The 23613-nt window shown below is 40.6% G+C and overlaps 2 protein-coding genes across 4 annotated transcripts; one reads left to right on the forward strand and one right to left on the reverse strand.

Moving 5' to 3' along the window:
• Position 1: 1 nt before the first annotated feature.
• On the reverse strand, positions 2-14861 carry wdr25 (WD repeat domain 25). Of its 2 annotated transcripts, XM_077559152.1 has the most exons (8): positions 14541-14861; positions 13819-14449; positions 8948-9095; positions 3756-3886; positions 2778-2948; positions 1510-1650; positions 712-965; positions 2-585 (listed from the first exon to the last, which is right to left on the reverse strand). In XM_077559152.1, exons 2-7 carry the CDS (start codon positions 14407-14409, stop codon positions 744-746), a joined length of 1404 nt encoding a protein of 467 aa, XP_077415278.1. In that variant the 5' UTR covers positions 14410-14449; positions 14541-14861; the 3' UTR covers positions 2-585; positions 712-743. The 2 variants fall into 2 exon arrangements, with proteins under 2 accessions (XP_077415278.1, XP_077415270.1); XM_077559144.1 differs by having other exon boundaries at positions 2-965.
• Positions 14862-15011: 150 nt separating this feature from the next.
• Positions 15012-22782, forward strand: wars1 (tryptophanyl-tRNA synthetase 1). Of its 2 annotated transcripts, none has more exons than XM_077559133.1 (11): positions 15012-15164; positions 15423-15555; positions 15835-16057; positions 16814-16922; positions 17013-17132; positions 17946-18128; positions 18220-18320; positions 19953-20065; positions 20179-20352; positions 21904-22044; positions 22127-22782. In XM_077559133.1, exons 2-11 carry the CDS (start codon positions 15448-15450, stop codon positions 22283-22285), a joined length of 1431 nt encoding a protein of 476 aa, XP_077415259.1. In that variant the 5' UTR covers positions 15012-15164; positions 15423-15447; the 3' UTR covers positions 22286-22782. The 2 variants fall into 2 exon arrangements, with proteins under 2 accessions (XP_077415259.1, XP_077415250.1); XM_077559124.1 differs by having other exon boundaries at positions 15016-15164; positions 15441-15555.
• Positions 22783-23613: the final 831 nt, after the last annotated feature.

Genomic DNA, 23613 nt, shown 5'->3' on the forward strand with positions numbered 1-23613 from the left:
CTTTGCAGGTACACAGATGCTTTATTTATTTTTGAATTAAGAAATTATATACAGTCAGTGCAAACTCAAAAGTAAAATTGCTAACTAGCATTGGCAATTTGGCACTAAAAAAAAAACTACATTTTTCTGACCTGTAAATGTCAGCTGCAGCACTAAAATGTGTATAGCAGTCTCACAGCGAACAACGTAGTTGCCAATCAACTTGCTTCAAGGTTTGTGTGACCTTTATGACGTTTTTCTCAAATTCCAGATTTTGAGGTTGTATTCTATTTTTAATTATATTGTTTTGAGTTTGTTTTTCTGTGTATCACCATTTGCCAACTCTTTATCTGGCATTCAAAACAAGCATGAATGACTATCACACTTGAACAAGAGCATAGAAAGTAGCATTCGGTACTGAAATATATCGCGTATTTTAAGGACTTTTCAATTCAAAGATTAAGATCACAAGCGTTTGCACGTCACTGCTCTTTTGTTGACGGGTGAGATTTTTGGGCAAAGCTGACAAGCGCTGACAGATGCGAGCGATTCATTTTACTTTAGTCTCGCTCCGGCTGAGATGTTGAGGGAAATGTCACATCAGAGCTGCTGAGAACAAAGACACATCAAGAGACAAAGAGAATTTTGCTTTTCAAGATAATGACTTAGAGGAGTGCTGATGCCGTGTCTGTGTGCCCCAGAGATCCAATTCCACTTCCAGTCTTCACCTACCTAACATTTAAATTCCATATTCGACTCCATCCTCAGTGCCAGACCTTGATCTCGCCGGCCCAGTCGCAAGTGGCCGCGGTGGCCGGCAGGACGGGATGCTGGGACACGCGCAGGCAGGGCTGGCTGTGCGCTTGCATGGAGCGAAGTGGCCGAGCGTTGTGATAGTCATAAAAGTGGGCTGAGCCGGTGGAGCTGCCGGACGCTAAAATAGTTCCGTCCTGAGAGAATTCGCACTGCACCGCATATCCCTCGACCTAAAAGAGGCAATACTCATGTTATGCTTCCTCTTTTTTTTTTGCAAACTCCACATTTGCAGGCCCAGAGCAAAGATTCGAACCCCTCACCTGTGAGCTAGACGTGCTAACCACCAGTCCAGAAATATTATACATATTGAAATATTTTGATAGCCTCCACCAGGCATCCTCTACTTGTATCACAAAAGTACAATCACGTTGCAATAATAACTTCAGCTAAATTGCAATTATCACTTGAAAGACAAACTATGTGGGGGGAAAAAATTATCAAAATTAAAAGACACCATTATCATGCTAAGATCTCATCTTAGCTAATGTATTCCCTGGTGCGATACATTTAAAATGTAATGCATTGTGTTGCATGCGAGTTCATCCATCATCCACGATGAGCAAAGAAATATCAAATAGCGCTTAGTACGTTTGTGCTGGGGGAGGTTTGCTGTTTCCTGACTTATGACACTTCCTATGCGTACTTTTAATTACATGTCGGTACATCCAATAACATCATTTTTTCCCCACTATTGATCTCAGTCTCATTCCTGACCTTGTGTCCTTCATAGCGTCGCCTCTTATTCATCCTATAGGGCCGCTGGGAGGAGAACACGGCCATATAGTCGCCGTTAGTCTGTGCTACAAAGGAATCCTCCTGTGGATGCAGAGCCAGGCTGGGGCATGTGTAGCGCTCCTAGAGACCAGTAGGAAATCAAATTAGTACAGTGGAACCTCGATTTAATGGAATAATGGAGGTGAGGGGTTGTCCGTTAAAGCAGATTGTCCATTAAATTGAAGCCGTTTTTTTGTGGCTGAAAAACACCCAATACAGTACAAAATTATTGGTTTTGACTATTTTCGTGGCGTAAAAACACCCAGTACAGTATTATCAAAACTTATCTCGTTGGTGCCTCTGATAGGATTAGATGCCGTTGATAAGGGCTTGACAAAAACAAACTATATACTGCACCAAAATCAGTACAGTATAGCCTTGTACATGACAGTGCCTGAGTAAACAACAGCCATAGATATAAATAAAGTAGATATGAAACACCCCTTTTGAGCTGATGCTAAGATAATAACAAGGCTTTGCACTCCCTTTTATGGGAACATCATCCCTGCCAACATGGCCGCCACATATGTCCACGCATTGTCTTTGATGGGAATGTCGCCCCTACCAAAATGGCCGCCACATATGTCCCCGCATTGTCTTTGATGGAAAGTCGCCCCTACCAACATGGCCGCCACATATGTCCACGCATTGTCTTTGATGGAAAGTCGCCCCTACCAACATGGCAGCCACATATGTCCGTGCATTGCCTTTGATGGGAATGTCGCCACTGCCAACATGGCCGCCACATATGTCCACGCATTGTCTTTGATGGAAAGTCGCCCCTACCAACATGGCCGCCACATATGTCCACACATTGTCTTTGATGGGAATGTCGCCACTGCCAACATGGCCGCCACATATGTCCATACATTGCCTTTGATGGGAATGTCGCCCCTACTAACAAGGCCGTGATGTAGGCATGTCTGTTAGCCAGATCTAGTCTGTTTTAGATATCTGTGACAACCTGGATATACGTACGCAGTCTGTTGATAGCAACACAGCGCCAGTAAACAACAGTTGCCAGTTCTGGAACTAACAGACATTCAGAACGACTGTACAAAGGAGCATTTTCAGTGGTCTGCAAAAGTGTAAACTGAAATCAGGTGTACTATCACGCGTTAAAGCTTTTTCAAGTGTACAATATCGATCATTGTCATAAAAAGCATCCTGTTCGTACAATGGTGATCTCTTCTTAGCAACATGCTTACATGGTAGATCTGGTTGGAGACCTTGGCCGTGGTCTGGAAGTCCCAGGCGATCAGCGTACGGTCGGCAGAGTCTCTGCTGACACAGTCGGAGCTTGTGATGACATCCAGGCCATCTCTCAGGAAGAGAATGTCCAACGTCTGTTGAATTGCTGCTTTGTACACTTTAACCACCTGAGGGGGGGAAATGAGTTTCCAAAAAAATCAAGAAAAAGACAAATATTGTGATGAAAACCATACAACCAGAAATAAAAATGTACTACAATACAGGCAATTATGTGGCTGCCCAGTACAATATGAGCACAGTTAATTCAATATCAGTTATATACACAAATTAGATAAAGTTATGGCTTTGATTAGTCAGGCTCACCTCTAATTACCACCTAACAATCTTTGCAGTTAAAGACGTAGCTTGCCTGTGACTGTGGCCTATTAATGAGGAAATCCGGTAGAAGCAATGGTTCAATTTGACTTCACTCTATCTAATACTTCGACGTAATGGGCCAAGAACGGACCACCTGTTTACAGGGGTCACAACGCCTCATCTGCAATTCCCGTTGACACTTAATGGTAGACACGATCGCTGGACCCGCATTAAAGCTGAACGCCTGCCGGCACGGGAAATGATTCAATTTGCTGTGGGCCAGAATATTATCAGTGAGTATTCAGATTGTTAATAAATGCATGGGATTATCATATAAAACAGTCCATTAAGCTTAATAGCATTATTAGGTTGCAGCTTCACTAGAACAACGTATGAGACCAAAAGGACGTTTACGTCCAATAATTAGTGAGATAGTCTACACATTTAGAATATGACCCTTTTAGCGAGGTATACACACATCCTTGTTTGTGTGTGACTGTATGTATGGGGTGTGTTCACAGCCTGACTGCCTTTGATTTGGAACGGTCAAAGCACAGCGGGTGAAGCGGAGTCAATAAACATGATAGATGTGCAGTAAGGAGGTTAATATGTTTGACCTTGCAGCAGCGAGAGTCCCAGGCATTGACCGTTGAACTGTAACCTCCGCACAGGAACACCTCAGGGTTGGCGGGATGCCAGACCGCACGCATCACCTTGAACTGGTTATCCGCTTTGACGATGCACTGGCCTGCTCACAAAAGAAACGGAAGGGAGAGAGGGGAAAAAACAAGATCAATGTGTTTTTCTTTAATAATACATCTTCGCGTCTCTGATCAGCGGGAGGCTGTCTTGAATAATGCAGAACAGAGTCAAACTCTATAATTATTGGTGTGTCAGCTTTTCAACATGAAAGTTGTGGAAACTAAATAGGCTTCATACCCACTTTTAAGCCATTCAGAACTCACCAAGTTTAAGGAAAAAGTTTCTCCAATATTTCTCTTAAATTAAACGACGTGACTTTAAAAAGCATTCCAAATGATCAAATGTCAAAAATGTTTAAGCTTTTCAGCAGTGGCTTCATTTAGTTTCATGCCAAAAATCTTCCTGACAAATGACAGAAGCACTGGATATTGATCACATCTGAAGTGCCTCAAGATTTCACACGACTTTGCGACGTCAAAATCAAACCATGTTCAATCTCTAGAGACCGCCTCAATTCAATTTCATTCCAGAGACGAGGAGGAGGCTCATGTCAATTGTGTGCACACATCAGTTCTTGTCCAAGAATTGAAAAGGGTGAGATGCTGAGGAGGAACCAGAATGTCTAGTTAGGATGAGAGGCGGCCTTATTGAAAATCGACAAATAAATTGTCATCCCTAAAAACAAAACTAAAACACTTGAGGGGCTTGGACATATTTATGGACGAAAGGGTGCGAGTAATCATTTGTGTTTGTGCCAGGCAATGAAATCCAAACTATGTGGCAGCAACCTGTCAAAGGCGATGCAAAGCAGTACACCTCGGGCCTCAACCGCTCCTCATTAAATTCAAACAAACAACGAAGCACATATGCAGAACAGTCTCCGACAGCGAGCCCCTACAAACCAGAACTCAAGTCATTACGCACTCGATCCAGAATATTCCTATCAAGCCTTCACAGAAGCGGGACGCAGCGAATAAACTATACAGCGGACGGTTCATTCTTCGTCTTCGGCACCCTGCGAAATACGATTGCATCGATCCAAAGTTTTTCACAGGCAGATTTGTGGCGCTTGCTCGCCCCCGCTTCCATCTTAATTGGCTTAGCCGCAGCTTGCTCATTGCGATTTAAAACTCATATTTGCTCGTCAACAGCCTTGTCATAATGAAGAGTGGCGTGCCATGTTTTAATTAAGAAAAGATCAATGATGTGAAAAGGAGGTGATGAGACCTTGCAAAGTGATCAGAGAGTACAGCATGAGGCATTGTGGGGAAAAAGTGGCGGTTTGTGGAGGGATGATTGGGACGGCGGGGACGAGGGGAGAGAGGGAACTGGCGCGGATAGAATGGATATTCGGCCTCATTAATGAAACACGGGGCAGTCAAGACACAGGTTTGACATTAAGCCTACACAACAAGGCAACAAACATGACAACCAACATGCCTCGTTAGTTTTTTTTAACTGGACAAATATACTGTAGATCTTCACCTTTATTTGCTATACAAGTACATCATGATGGGCCTTTTGGATTAATACTTCTTTTTAATCATGTGTTTGTTCACTTTCCTTTCTTTTCTTTGGTCCTTCTTCGGGTCTCCTGACGGCCTCACGACTCTGGCTGGAAGTGTTCGGTTTAGGTGAACGGTGTGGGATTTTTTAATAGGTTTTAGGTGAACTAATGAATACACACACACTCGCACGCACGCACACATACAAAAAAAAAAAAAAAAAAAAGAAGAGAGCAATGATGATGACATGTCAAATCGGTAAAATTACCGAATGAACAATACTGAGCTCTCCAGAAAATAAAAAATAAATAAATAATGTGTTTATTATTGTGATTTTAGTTCCTCTTTTTACTTCTTATGCAGTGCTTATTGGCAGGACATACCCGCTTATTCAATAATTTCTTGGGTTGAAATCAAATGTCAATGCGATTATAACTGGTGTCAGCCTATCGCAGCTGACTTTGTACAAGGCACCCTGGATTGTTCGCCAGTCAATAAAAGTTTTTTTTAATTTTATTAAATTAATATACACAGGTATTTTATGTTGTGGTGAGAGGTACAACATTATGACATAATGTCATATCCGCCATGTTTAGTTTGGCAAGGTTCACATATAGTCCACTTTTGCCTAACGTGGTTCTCTCCTCTTGGTTTTTTTTTGTTTGTTTTTTGAAACCTGCCCATATACCTTTGACCTTTATCACAGCATCATTCTGAGTCTTTGTAGAGCAGCTGGATATAGCAGAGCTCAGCGGGACTCAGCTCATTCATCTCACAACAGTACGTTTATCTTCTACTGTGTCTCGGAAGCAGGTAGCTATTGTAAAATGATCCGTACAAAGTAGGTCAACATTTACATGTACTTTGCCGGTGGCATTTGGAGTAAATGCTTTGCCATGTGCTGCTGCTGTTACTGAATGGCTCGTCCCTCGGCATGTACCACTCAAGGCTATGATCATCAAGTCACATTGTTTACTAGTCCAAATGTGTGCAAATGTGAAATAACTGGATGATGCTTTGGGACTTGATGACGCTTTCTTGATAACTTGGAATTTGTTTTGCACAATCATACACAACAAACAAATATGCATTTAAGACCAAAATATGCATTTAAGACCAAAACACTACTGAAATTATGTGTGGCTAATATCAAACCTTTCCGATACTGTATATAATTCAGAATTGCACTGACATTTTCAGGGAAAATATGCCTCTGAAGTGCAAAACTTCGGAAGCCAAACGGCCGTCATTTATGATGGCACTACACAAGGCTTTATTAGACAAGTGAGCGTCTAAAGTAGGGGTTCAAATTAATCTTCGTCGATGGCCACATCGTAGTTTTGGTTTCCCTCAGAGGGCCATTAGTACTTTATAAATGCGATGACGACCATCAAAACAAAAATGGCACAAAAAGCAAAGACAACTGAAGCAAGTACATTCATTTCATTTTTGTTTAATCTCTACGTGTAAGCCAGTTGAGAATGCTAAAATGTTCAGATTCATCTAATTGTTGAATTAATCTAAACAAATCGGAACTTTTTCAAGCCTTTAGGTATAGAATGAGAAAATAAGTTAAGCGGGCCGAATAGAGGCTGGAGTCCAAAAGACTCATGTAGAGTGTGCGCATTCACACACACTCCTACAAAGCAGCCGGGGAGTGTTGGCATGTTTCCCTCCGTCAATCTCTGCCAAGGAGCATGTCCAAGGTGCAGCTCAACAGCTGCCACTTCACTCTAATGGCCTGCGGAAGAAACTCCCTTCCTATACGCTCTGCAACTCCCCCTTTCTTTTTCCTTCATGGCATCTTCCCATTTTGTTTTCTTGTTTCTTCCCATTGTGTGCATCGGGCCTCTTAACCCGTCTTCCCTCCCTATATTCCTTGTCCACTGCCGCTGTGAAAGCCTGCCTTGCACCCAACGGGGGGTGGAATTGTGTTTCCGCAAATGGAATTGGACACAGGAGCAAGTGTGAAGATGGCTGAGGAAAATGTGCTTCCATAATGGTGAGCAGGCTCCTCAATAACTGCGTTCGCAAGGGGGGGGTCATGGGGTGGGAGGGGTGTCGGCGCATTGACAGGAATCTCAACAGTTACTGAAGAACAAACAGATCTTCACAGAAAGCCAGACTGAACTCTGAGACGTTCTACATTAAATGTGAAGAACAAGCTACTGTATTCTGCATATGTATTATTTTTTAGCTGTGCTAACTTAATAGAAAAGCCGATCGATTAGTGTAGCAAAAATGTGGCTATTTTTTTTTCTCCATGAATAGCAGGCCAATTACGTGCGCCGCTCGGGCCGCTGCTGCAGTCGGATTAGCTACAGAGTTTGAAAGAGTCAACGCCTGGGTTTTAGCCACATCCAATTACACCGCAATTGTGCAGAAACAGGACTGGAATCCCAGAGTCCCTTACTGATATGCAGCTAAATTGAATTGGCTTCATTTAGTGCGCCAATGTGCGAGCAACCGCCGTTTGAAACAAATAAAACCCTCAGCTGCCGTAAAAACGTTTTAATTTTAAAGTGTGGGAAAATGAACAGAATATCAAATGAAAAGAATACTCAGTGCATTGGACTGATGGGTAAGAGTTTAGGATGGTTTCGGCTAGCAGAGGATTAAAAATCCCTCCAATAACAAATCTGCTCGATCAATCTGATAGAGTGGACAACTGTGGTTTACAAAATACGTGCTCACAATACTTGGAAACCTGGATAGATCGTTTTTCAGTTTACAGTTTCACAGTGGTGTATTGTAAAGAGCCTCTTAAGATGGCAGACAAGCCCAACAGGAGCTATAGCCACAAATAAACATCTGTTTGTTTATAGCTGTGGCCTGTGAAGCTCCACTGTAAGGTCATGGCGGTTACTCCAGCCGTGATGTATCAATTATTGATCCCCTCCCTGGAGCTGCCTGTGTGCTTAATGTGCAGGCCGAGCTATTATCCTTAGGCCTTATTGGCAGTATTGACAGACGCACTGAGAGGGGAAGGACAAACGGAAGCACGTCATCACGGCAAAGTGTTGACGCCGGCGTGGCAAACGCCACGGGAGTCTGGCCTGTTCGGTGAACTTTTTCATTCACAGTGGGGCCTCGAGAACAGAGTAAAGAATATGATAGTGTTTTTAGGTTCCGTTTCAATTCATGGAAAGGGAACATTCCGGACGTGCTGGTCTATGAGGACTCCAACTTGCTTGTTAAGCTGGCTCGCCTGGCCGGATGGAAGCAAAAGAGCTTCCAAAGCAAACCAAATGATTGATCTCCAGTAAATGTCACCTTGAAAATGTAATGGACGATCACACAAAAGGTCCAGGATTTGGCTCCAAGTAATGAAACAAAAGCGGAAAGCAAACAACAAAAACACAGCCCCGCTGTGTGAAGCAATAACATTTTTTTGACTTTTATCGCTGTGTGGTGTAATTAGAGCAAACTCATGTTATCGTCAAGTCCTGAAAAGCATTTTTGTGTGACATAATACAATGCAAGCCAAACAATGTTGTTTTGAATTCAAAATGTCACATTCACAACATGTAAAAGCCGCAGAATATGTGTACAAAATATGTTTTCGTTGGTAGACTCAAGAGTAAAGCTGGCCTGCTGCTCACCCGTCTCCACGTTGGTAACCACAGCTGTGTTGTCAAACGAGCCGGTGAGGAGCTGGCGGCCGCAGGGGCTCCAGCGTGCATCCCGCACGGCTCCTGAGTGGCAGGTGAAAACCCTCAGGCAGCGTCCACCCTCAGCTCCGTCCCACACCTGAAAGGCATTGCATGTTGAACTTTATAGAAGACAAGCTCCATATAGCATTTTTGTGAGCGTACACAACGATACTATCTAATGCATGACTGGCATGACAATTGAAGGAAATATTCTGTTTCAATTTAATTATAACTGTTTTGATTTAGTTATAACTATTTAGAATTGGACAAAATTGCTTTGATTTACTCAGTATAGTTTTGATGTGACAATTCAAATGTTTAAAGGAGGTTGAGTCTCCTACAGGACAGATGGGAGTGGCATGGTTGGCCAACTGTATTGAGATATCATTGTGACAAACGGGGGCGTAGTCATGTGACTCTGGCAGGTAACGTTGGGGGACAAAGAGAATATTATCCACAGGCGGGGGCGGGGAAACTTTACAGTTGAGAATCCAAGATGGCGCGGGTGGCTGCTATCTCTCCTGTCCGCGATTTCGTGAATAAATGTAAAGAAAATGCCTGAATTCACTGATCTCATGGTATTTTTTATTAATCAACGGCATGAACACGCAAATGGTAAGAATCCTTCATTCCAACACTGAAGGCATTATTTGATTACTTTATTAAGTGTAATCTTTTGCGTGTTCAAATAAATCAGAATTGAGATCGTATGAAAAAGTTCCTTGCAAGGATTTTATTAAGAGCTCTTAAGACACAGGAAAAAAAGCTTACATTCGAAAGGTGACGTTAAGCTTCCAGTGTGTCGAATATGAAAACACACAGTTGCTTTATACTTGTAGAAAGAATACTCCCGCCCTTAGACTTGACAAAGAGTTAGTGATTATAATAAGCAGACACATGATACACTGATATGTTTATCTCAGCTCCCCACCAGCCTCAGAGAAATGATATAGACAGGCTTTGACCTTGGACCTTCAGTTTTTACGACCAAATGACTAATGACATGAGAACTTGACAACTTTTAAAACATACACATTCTAATCTCAAGAGCTGGAAGGGAATGAGATATTCCAATATATTTCACAAAATCATTATCACAGTGTTATTCATTTAACTACACATAGTTATATGGCATCTATATACTTATAAGTAAATTCAAAAACAGTAAAAATAGAAATTGAAAATGTTAAATGTCAACAACACATGTAACAGCAAGGTGAAGATAAAGTATGGAGGGCAAAAAAAAACGTCATTGTCAAGTGTCAAGTGATTCACGACTGAAGTGACGATCTCTCGTGTCTCTTAATTGCGGTGGCGTGTTCGCACAGAGGTTCTAACACTTTGGCAAAAAGAGCCACATCGATACAGTGACAAGCGTTTTATCAGCGTTACTGCTGCTTATTGGGGCTGATTTTCAGTCTGACAGGCCACAGCTCAGCCTAACATCAAGTGGGTGGTCTTGTCAGGTGCCCGCTGAAACGAGATACGACATTTTTTTCCCGCGGTGCTCCACAGTGAAAGCTCCATGGGCCACTTCAGACAACCTCTCGGCTTCTGTGTTTCATTATTAAACGCGCTCGTCGCACAGCATTTGAAAGACAAGCTACTGTAACACTGTGGGAGATGGAAGAGAAAGGGATGCACACACTGAATGGAGCTTACCAGGGATGGTTCAGAAAGATAAGTTACACCAGGCAGTTGTTAGAAATATCAATTCATTGGCTCGTGCAGGCAGTAGGTCAAAACCATGTGCAGCATCTATCATGAGATTTCAGCTCTTCACCATCTTGAAGCTTAAAGCCACAAGCCTTTTTACCTTATTCTTTGGCTTTTTTTCTGGGGTTCCACCACAGGAGGATACCATTGATGGCAAAGATGAAGAATGTGATGATGAGCACAGAAACAGAAATGGAACCGTCAAATATGTTTCTCTATGCTGGCTTGCTCATACAATACAGCTAAAGGGAGTTAAAAGATCCCATAAAGGCCAGTCCGTAAAAGTGAGTTTTAAGACGTGATTCTACAAGTTGTCACTGATTTTACGTATCTTCAACATGAGCAGTTTTTGAAAAAAACGGATGTGAGGCTGCCAGCTGTAGGGTTAACAGTTTGGTAATGTAGCTTGGAGCCAGACCCATACACATACTTTAAAAGCCATCAGTAAAATTAATTCTGAGACTAACTGGTAGCTAGTGTAATGATACTAAAATTGGGGTGATGAGATGCCGTCTGTTTGATTCAGTGAGAAGCCAAGCTGTTGCATTGTGAACCAGCTGGAGTTGAGACTGACTGATACCGGAGAAGAGTAAGTTACAGTGGCCTGAAGAAAAGAGAAGCATGGATGAATTTTTCAAGATCCAGTTCCATCGTCGTTATTCATTTTATTTTGCCTATGGTGAATATGTGCAGGAAGAATGACTGAATGACTTTATTGATGTGAGTTGTGAAGGCAAAATCTGTTTTTGGCTGGCTGTGTGGACACGGACACCAACTCCATCAACTAACTCGCAACTCAAGACTGTTATATCAACTAAGCACAGCACCAGAAAGCATAAAATGACTGGAGTGACTCAATTCTACGACCATTAACCAGCATGAATAAAACACAAAATAATGAGACAATTAATGCCTGGACAATAATCTCAAAAAATGTGAGACCTGTAAATGAGTGTCTCCTGTCCTTTTTTTCTACATTCTCTTCATTTTCACCGGCCACTTGCCAGACTCGCACAGCGGATCCTTCATGATGACTCATTGGCTAATCTGCTTTCTAAATGGCTCGGAGTAATTAAAAAATAAATTAGTATTCTTATTATCAATGTAAAACTGCTGCCTTACACCTGTCGTAGCCATGGCGACGATGACTAATTGCATACGGTCTGAGGATGAGGTCGGGCTATTGCTCGTGAAAGACAAGCTGAGAAAAGATGAAGGACTTCACAGACCGTGTGTCTGCAGCAAGAAACAAAAGAGAACAAATGTAGCTTAAATACAAGTTCCTTATTAATTCCAGACTTATAATTATGACAATTACAGTTCTTTGCCACAGCAAATGGGCAAAAAGGAAATGTAATTGCTAATTCCTACCTGCCAATACAAGGCTTAATAAGCCTCAATGTCAGTTTGTTTTTTTTTATTGCTAAAAGTTAACTTTCTTTGACTAAATTCTATAAATAACATATTTTGAATATAAATAAAGATATTGATTCTATGGGCAGCACGGTGGCTGACTGGTTAGCATGTCCGCCTCCCAGTGCAGAGGACGTGAGATCGAGTCCGGGCTTCGGCCTTCCTGGGTGGAGTTTGCATGTTCTCCCCGTGCTTGCGTGGGTTTTCACCGGGTACTCCGGTTTCCTCCCACATTCCAAAAACATGCATGGCAGGTTAATTGAACACTCCAAATTGTCCCTAGGTGTGAATGTGAGTGTGGTTGTTCGTCTCTGTGTGCCCTGCGATTGGCTGGCAACCAGTTCAGGGTGTACCCCGCCTACTGCCCGAAGCCAGCTGGGATAGGCTCCAGCACCCCCGCAACCCTTGTGAGGAAAAAGCGGCCAAGAAAATGGATGGATGGATATTGATTCTATGACAGCAGGCCAATTGAAACACTCATAGATTGATATTGCCCCCTGGTGGCTGGGTGCAGACAATAAAATATTGTAGAAATGCTTTAAAAAAAAAAAGTACTCATAAAATTAAAATAGAACTACAATAATAATAATTGCAAAACTTTGACACAAATTTAAATTTATCACATGTAAACAATGAACACTCCGACTGATGGTAAAGAGGAAACGTGTGATGATATCCATAGAACCGGAAGTGGAACTTATTGCGACATGAGAAATTGCCTTTTTGCTCAGTACAATATGAAAAAGACAGTGTAATAAATTAAAAGTCAATTACATACCCACATTAATTATTATCAAAAAATAATTGACAAACACTGTGTTAGCCTGAAAATGCAACCAGAGTTGAATATAAAACACCCAAAGTTTATATTCTTCATTTGGCCACCAAGAACAACGGGGAAGAGACTTTCATGCTGCTGCTAGACTCGTTTGAATATGCAAATTGGTGTCTGCATATTTTAACTGATTATCCACTGTCAAACTCTCTTAAGAATTGACTGTGGGATGCAACGGTTTCAAACACCTGCATCTCTTGACCTTTTCCGCTCCTTTTCCCAGTGAGAAATCGAGAGAAGCGGAATGTGAGAGTGGAATCCGAAAGATAGTAAATCCCGGGGGTGCTGACATACATTGGACTGACAGTGACAGATATGATTGTGCAGAAAGTGGTGCGTGCTGTGGGTCTATATGAAGAGGGCAGGCAGATTACTGCGTCACAGCACACCAGATACACTGAATAATTACCTCAAGGACTTGGGCTGAATAATTTTTAAAAAATAATCGAATTATGACCCCCCTCAATATTGCAATTGCGATTTAATATGAGACTATTTTTTCAAGGTCCTCTTCCTATGTATTTTTTAACAAAATTTAATTTACAATAAAAACTATCAACTTTATTATACATTGTTTGGTTTGATGGGTTAGATTTAGGCAAAAATAAATTCAAATGAACCCATTAATTTGAAAGTCAGATTGGTTGGATTAAAAATGAATTAAATATTTTATAAATTAATGTATTAATCATTAATAAAATATATTAATTAGAGGGCTATTGTTTACTTTCGCTTGAGTCATATTATCCTGACATAATAGTACTCATACCAACCTGAGTAAAAAAAATTGCAATGCTATTCTACGGTACCCACTTCTAAGTATTGCCAGCACACACCCAATTTTATTTCACTGTACCTTAAAGGTCTTGTCCATGGAAGCTGACAGCAGTAAATGACTTCTTTGAGGCACTGGACACCATTGCACTGTGTTGACCGGACCCTGGTGGCCTTGAAGGCTCAGCAGAAGCTTCTTGGGTATCCCAGCAGCAGCAGGAGTAGGCGTGTTAACAAGATGCATCTTCACTTTCTGAGAGCCTTCTGTAAGAATTTGGACATATTTGCCATGAACTCCCCCCGTTAGGTTCTCCACATTCTCTGTGGAAGAAATGGCAAGTCTTTGCCTTTTGGGAATGTAGGGTCGGACACCGGGTGGCTGGACAGTGCAGGGTCTTTTGGGCTTATCAGAGACACTAGGTGGGATGTATGGAAGCAGGGTAGCCTTCTTCTGAAGAACAGCAGGTGATATAAGGGAACAGCTCTTCTTTTGCAAAGAGGACCTGTCTTTTCTGAAAACATTCTGGTGGCATTTCAACAGTGTGCTGTCAGAGTTCGGCATCAATACCAATGAATGGCAGTCCTTCACTTCTTGTCCTGATCCAGCTCCTTCTTTCTGGTCTAGACCTTCATCCTCAGACTCAGAATCCTCATAGGCCACTAATGTGGTCATCCTCACTTCACAGCATTTAACAACGTTCCAAGGGTGACATCTATTGGTTGAGTAGAAACCGACAAAGACAAAAATAAATTATTTAAGACCAATGATACCCAGAAAAATGTATGAGGGAAGTTGTTTCTTACCCATGTAATTAGAAAAAAATAGAGGCTCAGCATGTCCTAATATCCAGATAGACAGAAGCTTCGAAGAACATATAGAAACAAACCAGCCAGCTAGCTAGCTAAAGCTACGTTATTTGCAACGCTAGCGTCTCAAATTCGCTTGTTTGGCTTGTCAGAGTACGACACGATTAAACACACGTAAATAAGACACTAATTAATTTTGACTAACCTCCTCTAAACATTAAAAAGACAAACGTATACCGTTTAAAGAAAAACAGTCGATGTGTTCAATTTTCTTTTGAAAGTACCGATTGACTGTCTCCACCGGGAAAAGATTCTTTTATTTTTTAAACGTCCGGTATAGGTCCCACGGCTTAAATATGTCCCCATTTTTTATTGCAAACCCATTTGCCAGGTTTATTTTTGATATAGATTAAAAACATTGGACATGTTTTTTTTTAAATTAATCTAGAACTATTTATCTTCAAAATTGTCTTCCTAAAGATAAATGAACTCACAAGTTGACATGAGGAACAAATATTCGATTCGATATTTCTCGGGAAGAATTTCATCAGAGCATCAAGTTGCTCTAATGCTGATGCAAGTTGAATGAGTGAGCTGCCGGCAGTGTAACGCAATTACACGGTATGTGTACAAATAAATTGACTTAATCTTTTTTTAAAACACCAGCATATGACTATACCTGTTTTATTAACATTTTTAATTGACACGTTATATCGTGATATTGCTTCTTATCTACATAATAGCGAGCCAAATTCAAGGCTGATAACTCACATGTTGGAATTTCCCTGTTGCCAGTGCTACAGGAATGCTACCACATAAAACACTCAATGGTTATTTTAAATACATTGTAGCTGCTGTCCGTGTTTTTTTTTTTTAAAGTATCATCGTGTTTACCAGTGTGAAGATGACAGACAGTCAAGGAGATGCAGCGAGGAGTCCAATGGAGCTCTATGAGAAATTGACAGCACAGGGTGACAAAGTGAGAATCTTAAAATCGGCTAAAGCTGAGAAGGTAGGTGCCCATACACCTCAATATAACAAATAATGCCTTTATCAACGAGTTTATATATGTGTTGGATCTTCATTCTCAATGATTGCTCCTCTTGTATTCCAAAGACATGCATGTTAATTAAAGATTCTAAATTGTCATGCATTACTCCAGCTCACCCATGAAATAACTGTCATTCAATATGCCAAACTTTTAAAAAGAGATCAGCTAAATACATTAAGTAAAACACAGTATGTGTTTTATTGTACACTATGATTATGTGGACAAATTGTGTTTCTCCAGGCTGAAGTTGATGCCGCGGTCCAGTCTCTGCTCCAGTTGAAAGTGGACTACAAACAGGTGACGGGTCAGGACTACAAAGCAGGATGTCCGCCATCCGAAAATGCACTTAGCTCAGAAAACAACTTGGCGGCAGATGGCAACATGGATGGTGGTGATGATGAAGTTAATCCCTGGAGTGTCTCCACAAACAACGCGAAAGGCGTTGATTACGACAAACTCATTGGTGAGATGAAATTAGTGTCACCTGTTTGGTTAGATTGTAAAATTGTATTTGACAAAAATCATACAGTATTACCATATTATATATTAATTTTTATGTTATTTTTGTGTTACTTAAAAAAATTTAAAAGTACAGATTACATGAGATAACATCACAAAATTAGGAGATTAAAATTGTGTAATTTTACAAGGATTTAATATTACAAAAAAAATGACAATACGGGTGTTTTATGAACATATTAGTAATTATATGAGGATTAAAAAATATATTTAATGAAAATAAATTTTAATAAATGTGTAATTTTGCAGGAATTATTATATAGAGCATTGTCTTATTTTTTATGTGGACGTTATATATGGTGAGGATTTTTTTTTCACAAGGTAATTGTGAGAAAAATCAGCATTTGTTTTTAGGAAAAAAGATACAATATAACAATACTAAAGTTGTAATTTTACAAGAAATAAAGTGCAATTTTATTTTAAAAAAAAAAAATACAGTTAGAACGTGAGTCAACATTTACAAGTATGAAGTCATTTGTATTAGATGAGACATTACTTAAATGTTGAGGATCTTGTCAAAGCACATTTCAGCATATTCTGACAGTAATGTACAACATTTATCATCTCCTATTTTCATGACTTTTCCCATGTAATATTACAACTTTATTCTCATAACGTTGCCTTTTTAGTCAGTCAGCGTGTGGTCCTAAATGTCCTTTGGTGGGAAACTGGCTGTAGATGATCACCTTCTTTCTTTTAGTGCGCTTTGGCAGCAGTAAAATCGACCAAGAGCTGGTGGACAGAATAGAGAAAGTGACAGGACAGAAACCTCACCGCTTTCTTCGTCGAGGAATCTTCTTTTCACACAGGTTAGTCAGCCTTTAACACACGCCACCTGTGTAGAAAATGCAAAGTTGAGGAGAACTTGTTGTAATTCCTCTGCTGTGCTGCATTTACAGAGACATGCATCAAGTGCTAGACACGTATGAGAAGCACAAGTCCTTCTTCCTGTACACTGGCAGGGGTCCCTCGTCACAGGCCATGCATGTCGGCCACCTCATCCCCTTTATCTTCACCAAGTGAGTTGAGCAGTACTGCACATTCAAATCATTCAAAGATGCAATTGGAAAACTGTAGATAATACCCGGAATTGACAATCCAATCCAATTGTTTTCCCCATTGGAAATCATGTAAATAACAATACCATTTCAAGGCCAAACTGTGACGATAACACACAACAAAAAGAGTTGCAGACATCGTACGTAAATACTAACACGTACTTCATGAATCCTTAAGAAAACATCACAAACAGTAAATGTATCAGATTCAAGAAGGTTGGTTAGTACAACATCAATGCCTCTTGTGTGATAGTGCTTAATTGTTCAGTTTGTTTTTTTTAATCAAGAAACAATACTAAAAGATACAATATATACAGTAATCTGGAATAAAATGATTTTGTAAGACACTACCGATTGTTCAATTAATCAATGGAACAATCTGTTCTTTAAAAAAATCAAATAAAAAAATCAAATCCTACCAGAGTACCAGACCTAATCTTAATGCGTGTGACGCATGACATTGCCCCCAAGTGGCCATGGCGTGAACAGCAGGAACAGCTGACATCATTTAACATGTTTATTTCATTCCTGGTTGTTTATTTAGTTATAGTTGAAGTTCAGTTTTGGTAGTTGAATAAGTATCACGTTTTTTAAATATTCAATCATTCTGTTTATTAATTGTGACTTCAATACTAATCAAAATAATCATGACTATTACTTTACTGGAGCGGCAGCTTATCTGAAGCTTAGTTATGCTTCCGATTTTGGCATGGGGGAAAAAAAGCAAAATACCATCGCACTACGACTGAATAAGTGGTAACGTCCTTGTTGCAGATGGCTGCAAGACGTGTTCGACATCCCCCTGGTGGTCCAAATGACGGACGACGAGAAGTACCTGTGGAAGGACCTGACGCTGGAGCAGTGCCACCAGTTCGCCTTGGAGAACGCCAAAGACATCATCGCGTGCGGTTTCGACGTCAACAAGACCTTCATCTTCTCCGATCTCGACTACATGGGGTTGGTAACGAGTGACCGGCGGCCATCTTGTCCCTGCATGTCCACGATATGAGTTCCTTCACTGCTGCGTTTTTTCTTCTTGTACGCACAGTGCGACGCCGCAGTTCTACAGGAATGTGGTGAAGATCCAAAAGCTTGTGACGTTCAACCAAGTCAAAGGCATCTTTGGTTTTACAGATAGCGACTGCATTGGTAAGGCAACTAGAAGAAGTTAAGAAAATACGTTTTGGCACTTGTAAGTAAAGGTACCACTGTATTGTTGAATGTTATTTTCAAGGGATCCTCAGTTTACAACAGAGTTTGTTCCTTGGGCAGCGACGCAACCCGAATCGGTACATAACAGGGATGTGATTTTTCCGCTAATTCGCGGAATTCCGCTTTTTTTATCTCCCCCCCCCCCCCCAAAAAAAAAAAAATCCAATTTTTTTTTTTTTTTAGTAGTTCATTGTGTATGCACATGACTCCGACAGATAACATCTTCTGCTATAACAAAGACATTTGTGGTATGCTCTAATATGAGTTACTTTTCATTTGGTCATGATACAATTATTTGTTCATGAAATTTGAACTCTTCAACATTATTTATGTGTTAACTTAGTAATCACATTAGTTAGATATGATGATATTCTCAGTGATAGTTTTTAAAAGCAAAGGCAGTCCAATGTTTTTGAATGTGACTGATTTTGAGTTGACTAAAACTGCCATTTTATATGGGATAGTTCAATATACATTGAAAATTTATGCTGTTGTTTTGTCTATTTCTTTGTCATGTGAGTGCATTGAAAGTACTTAAAAACACGGAAAACCCATGAGCTCCGGGGGGCTAGCTGGGTGCCAGCGGCCCCCAGACCCCCGGCTAAATTTTCAGATAATTTCACTTTGGTCAAATCACATCCCTGACATAAGTCGGAATGCACCGTAGTTTATCATACAAACAAATACGGTGCCAACTGTGCGCCATCTTGTGCCGGATGACGAGGTTTCCTTACATTATTTATTATCATCATATATATAATTATTTGTTTTTTCATAATTCTGTTCAACAATAACAATTCAAAAGTAATCACTGATTAATTTTCAATATTTTTTTTTTTTATTGTTACTTTTCTAGGTTTCACATAACCATTGTTTTTTTTGTTTTTTTTCCATTAACAGGAGTACCAACAATTTTGTCCACGTTTATGTACAGTAACAAGAATGAATCATTTATCGGATTGAAACAAGCCCGCTAGCATTGTCCGACTTATTAGCACAGTGTCCAGGTTTGTTTTTGTTTTTTATGAAAACAGTAACTAGTCTCTGAAGCAAGGATGACATCACGTACGGAAAAAGAGGAGGGCCACGTACAGGAAAAGAGGAGGGCCACATCATCTTGTGTTTGAGAAACTGCTGAAACGGCAAATATATAAATAAATAGAAGACAAAGGCCTCTAGAACTCTGCCCTGAGGAACCTCACGTGTCACCATCATTATTTATATTTAGTTAATTTTAAACCGAGTTTGGATGGATGGATGGATGGATACCACACCAAAGCTAATAACAATTGCTCTATCAGCAGTTTCTCAACCACAAGATGATGGTGCCCCTCCTCTTATCTTTTCCCGTATGTGGCCCGCAGTGGAAAACGTGACGTCATCCTTGCTTTAGAGACTAGAGCTACATGTGTACGCCGCAATTTAGTTGTTGCCTCAATTGCTTTAAGAACCAATTAATGGATCCACATCATTCTTAATTAATGAAGAGTTTGCTTTGTCCACCTTCAGTTGTTTGTAATGCTGTCAAAAGTTTTCATTATCACGCCTGTCTGCATCTTCTCAATCCAGGCAAGATCAGCTTCCCAGCCATCCAGGCGGCCCCTTCCTTCAGTTACTCTTTCCCACACATCTTTGGAGACAGAAAAGACGTTCAGTGTCTCATCCCATGCGCCATAGATCAGGTCAGCGTCGATAGCAAAAAAAAAAAAAAAATAAAGACAATTTTTTCATATCGCAAGGCACCACTAGTGTATTTCTATGACATTTTGTTGCGCAATGCCCCTCGCCTCCGCAGGACCCCTACTTCCGAATGACCCGCGACGTGGCCCCGAGGATCGGCTACCCCAAGCCGGCCCTGCTGCACTCCACTTTCTTCCCCGCCCTGCAGGGGGCGCAGACTAAGATGAGCGCCAGCGACGCCAATTCGTCCATCTTTCTCACAGACACGGCCAAACAGATCAAGAACAAGGTATGGCTTTTTGTTCCTTGTCATATCAATGCATTTGATTTCAATATAAAAATAATTGTGGTTATGATTTTTTTTTTTTTAACTCTTTCACTGCCAGACGTTTTCAGAAACGGGTTGTCCCCACTGCCAGCCGATTTAAGCATTTTGACTGATCTTTCAAGGTCCACAGAAAATGTTGTTTGGACTATGGAAACACACATACTACCAAATGAAAGATTGGACTCTCAGCTTGCATCAGAAAAAAAAAGTTTGTTTCTACCTTATTCCGTTCTTCAGTAATCAACAATAGAAAATGGTTACTTTCACCGAAATTCTCTGTTTTGAAACAAAAAACGGAGAAAAAGAGCTTTTTGTGAAACGATGTTATTTCATGCACTCTAGTGAATTGTACACTTCTTTTTGTCCATGAATGATGCCACAAACACCTAAATAGTGCTTTACTTCTGTAAAACGCTTTCACCAACAATGAAAAAGTGTTTTTTGATTGCAAAATACGTTTATTTCCATTCAACAGTGTAACAATTTGACAAAACAATTTCGCAAACTATTTACAAATGTGTGCAACTGTGGTACTACTTACAATTATGTGGATGTTTCAAATACAGTTTTTCCTTTTGTAACGCTCTGCTGCGTGCAAGGAGACGCCAGGACTCGCACAACAGTTTACTTTCACTTTCACATTGGTCCGTTTTGCGTGCTAACGTTACACTTTCTTGACGGCCTTTTTTTCCGGGGAATAAAAAGCAAGTAGCAGACTGTACACACTCCTCCGATGAATATGCATTGGACTCGGGGCACTCTCCGTCGTCCGATCGAACGTCCGCCTGTGCGTGCTCGGTTGCGCTCCGCGTTACGACACGTCATAGCCGCCGCGTCAGCGGTTCCAATTTCGCTGTCAAGCTCGGATTCACCTTCATCATCATCGATGATGATCATCGGCGTCATCAATGTACTATTTTAGCGTTGGTCGATGCCTTTCGTCTTGTAAGTGTAGAGCTGCTTGCAAACACTCGCCATTGCCCGTTCCCTCCTCTATCTAGCTCCATCTAACGTCTTCTACTGCCGCGTCAATGCTTCCCAACCACGGAGTCACCACCCTCATCTTCATCATCGATGATGATCATCGTCGTCAACAATGTGCTCTTTCAGCGATGCTTTTGGTCTTTGAAAAAAACGGCTCGGGCGTGAGCTCCTCGCGACCGGCCGCCATTTTTCCTTTGTCTTCCATTCTCATCTCCTGCTCGACGCTCTAGCTCCGCCTCTACTGACGCCCACCCGATCTTGTCAAAAGAGAGTCATCGCTGCCCTCTAGGGGCCAAAAATAGTCATTAGGCACAACAGACCGGCTGGAAACTTACACCACAGCTCCGGAAGCCTTGCCCGCACCCGTTTCAAAAAAATAATAAATAAATTGGATGACGTCTTTAGACGTCATTGGCAGTGCTCCGTAGGTTTTTACTTGACGTCTATAAACGTCAATGGCAGTGAAAGAGTTAAACTATAAATACTGTTGATTACAGTTATATAACTTTTGGTGTTCATTGGTCACAGATCAACAAGTATGCATTTTCGGGGGGGAAAGACACGGTGGAGGAGCACCGCAAGTACGGCGGCAACGTAGACGTGGACGTCTCCTTCATGTACTTGACCTTCTTCCTGGAAGACGATGACAAGCTGGAGAAGATCAGACAGGTGAGAGTCAACACGACACAGACTAATAACCATAAACATTTAACTCCATTTTCTGTGGACTTACCACGCACTTTGTGTTTAGGACTACACAAGCGGCGCTCTCCTAACCGGAGAACTGAAGAAGACGTTGATCGAAACCTTGCAGCCAATCATCGCAGAGCATCAGGAGCGACGCAAGCAAGTCACAGATGAGACAGTCAAGCGCTTCATGACACCACGGCCTTTGAATTTTAACCACTAACTAGCTCGCTTGATGGGGGAAAAAAACTGCATCTTGATCATCTTGTTATTAGAAAGGGGAAGACGTGCCTGCACTACATCTCCATGTTTAATTTAAAACTGGGAAAGTGGACACAAGTGTAAATCAAACTAATTTCTCACTCCACTATGTATTTTATGGGGCGGTACTGTATTGTCATATTTGTAAAATATTAAGGATTTTGAGCTTTAGGGTTTGCCAAAAAACAAATATCACTTAACTTTTTTGGGAGTAGTGTATATCAATGTCAATGTTTTTTTTTCCCTTTCTCAACAGTGTGTGTGTGTGCGTGCCAATGTGGTTTTGTTGACTTAAATGGTTGCACAATAACACCTTCTCAATAAAACAAACAAGCGATGCCACATCCACCAGTGGCAGTGTTGATATAGAAGGACATAACTGGTCACATAATATTTAAAAACGCCACCGCAGGAAAACAGCTGTTAATGATTATATATAATAAACATGGCAGAAATCCACTTGGCAAGTTCCTTTTGTACACTGTTTTGCGTTTCTAGGGCACTTGGGGAGTATTTTGACCCTCTGGTGAAGTTCGGGATTGAACCGGCGGCGTAATGTGTGCGCAAACATGAATGAACGTATGCTCTACTCCTAATGATTGCAAATGATGATAACATGTAAGTGCATGTCAATTTAATATTATGACTTTAGCCGTTTTATATTTTGACACATCTTGTAAGGATAAATTATCTTTCTTCCTTTTTTTATGATTTTTTTTATAAAGTTATAGTTTTTTTGCTCATGACAATTTTTTGTAAAGTTATTTTATTCTCCTAAAATTAGGACCTTTTTCTGACCACACAAAATTACATCATTTTCTTTTTCTTCTTGTCAAATTATGACTTTGTCATAAATTTTTTTTTTTTTTACCAATTAGGGTTTATTACTTTTCCTGAATACAATTAACTTTTTTTGCTCTATTATTAAATAATCATAAGTATGCAACAACTCCAGATGAATCATTACCTCGTGATGAAACTCATCGCACATCAATGGAATCCACTCACCGGATATTTCACAAGGTACACTCGTCCCTTGCAAATCCAGGGAACTGAGCTGCATCACAACTGATGACGCCATCTATGATAATAAAAGATGAAAAGATATTATTTCAGTCAGATGTAGATCATCTATGAAAACAGGCTGATATAAAACAAGCCCAGTTGCCTTCCTTAAAACAAAACAAAATAAAAATGCTTTTAAAAACATTTAATGAAAGAAATCGATAATCCTCCCGATAACAATACTGATAAGAGAAATGAGGTACCCAACTCAAAAACATTTAATGA

Source organism: Vanacampus margaritifer, chromosome 1 (genome assembly GCF_051991255.1).
Source record: "Vanacampus margaritifer isolate UIUO_Vmar chromosome 1, RoL_Vmar_1.0, whole genome shotgun sequence".
NCBI lineage: Eukaryota > Metazoa > Chordata > Actinopteri > Syngnathiformes > Syngnathidae > Vanacampus > Vanacampus margaritifer.

What these genes read in the sequence shown, in the direction of transcription:
- wars1 (XM_077559133.1), top strand. Translation starts at nt 15,448, where the DNA reads ATGACAGACAGTCAAGGAGATGCAGCGAGGAGTCCAATGGAGCTCTAT. An exon ending in TGATTACGACAAACTCATTG is followed by an intron (nt 16,058 to 16,813) that starts GTGAGATGAAAT and finishes TCTTTCTTTTAG; the next exon opens with TGCGCTTTGGCAGCAGTAAA. An exon ending in CCAAACAGATCAAGAACAAG is followed by an intron (nt 20,353 to 21,903) that starts GTATGGCTTTTT and finishes CATTGGTCACAG; the next exon opens with ATCAACAAGTATGCATTTTC.
- wdr25 (XM_077559152.1), bottom strand. Translation starts at nt 14,409, where the DNA reads ATGACCACATTAGTGGCCTATGAGGATTCTGAGTCTGAGGATGAAGGT. An exon ending in CCATGGACAAGACCTTTAAG is followed by an intron (nt 9,096 to 13,818) that starts GTACAGTGAAAT and finishes AATGCCTTTCAG; the next exon opens with GTGTGGGACGGAGCTGAGGG. An exon ending in GACGCTATGAAGGACACAAG is followed by an intron (nt 966 to 1,509) that starts GTCAGGAATGAG and finishes TGCCTCTTTTAG; the next exon opens with GTCGAGGGATATGCGGTGCA.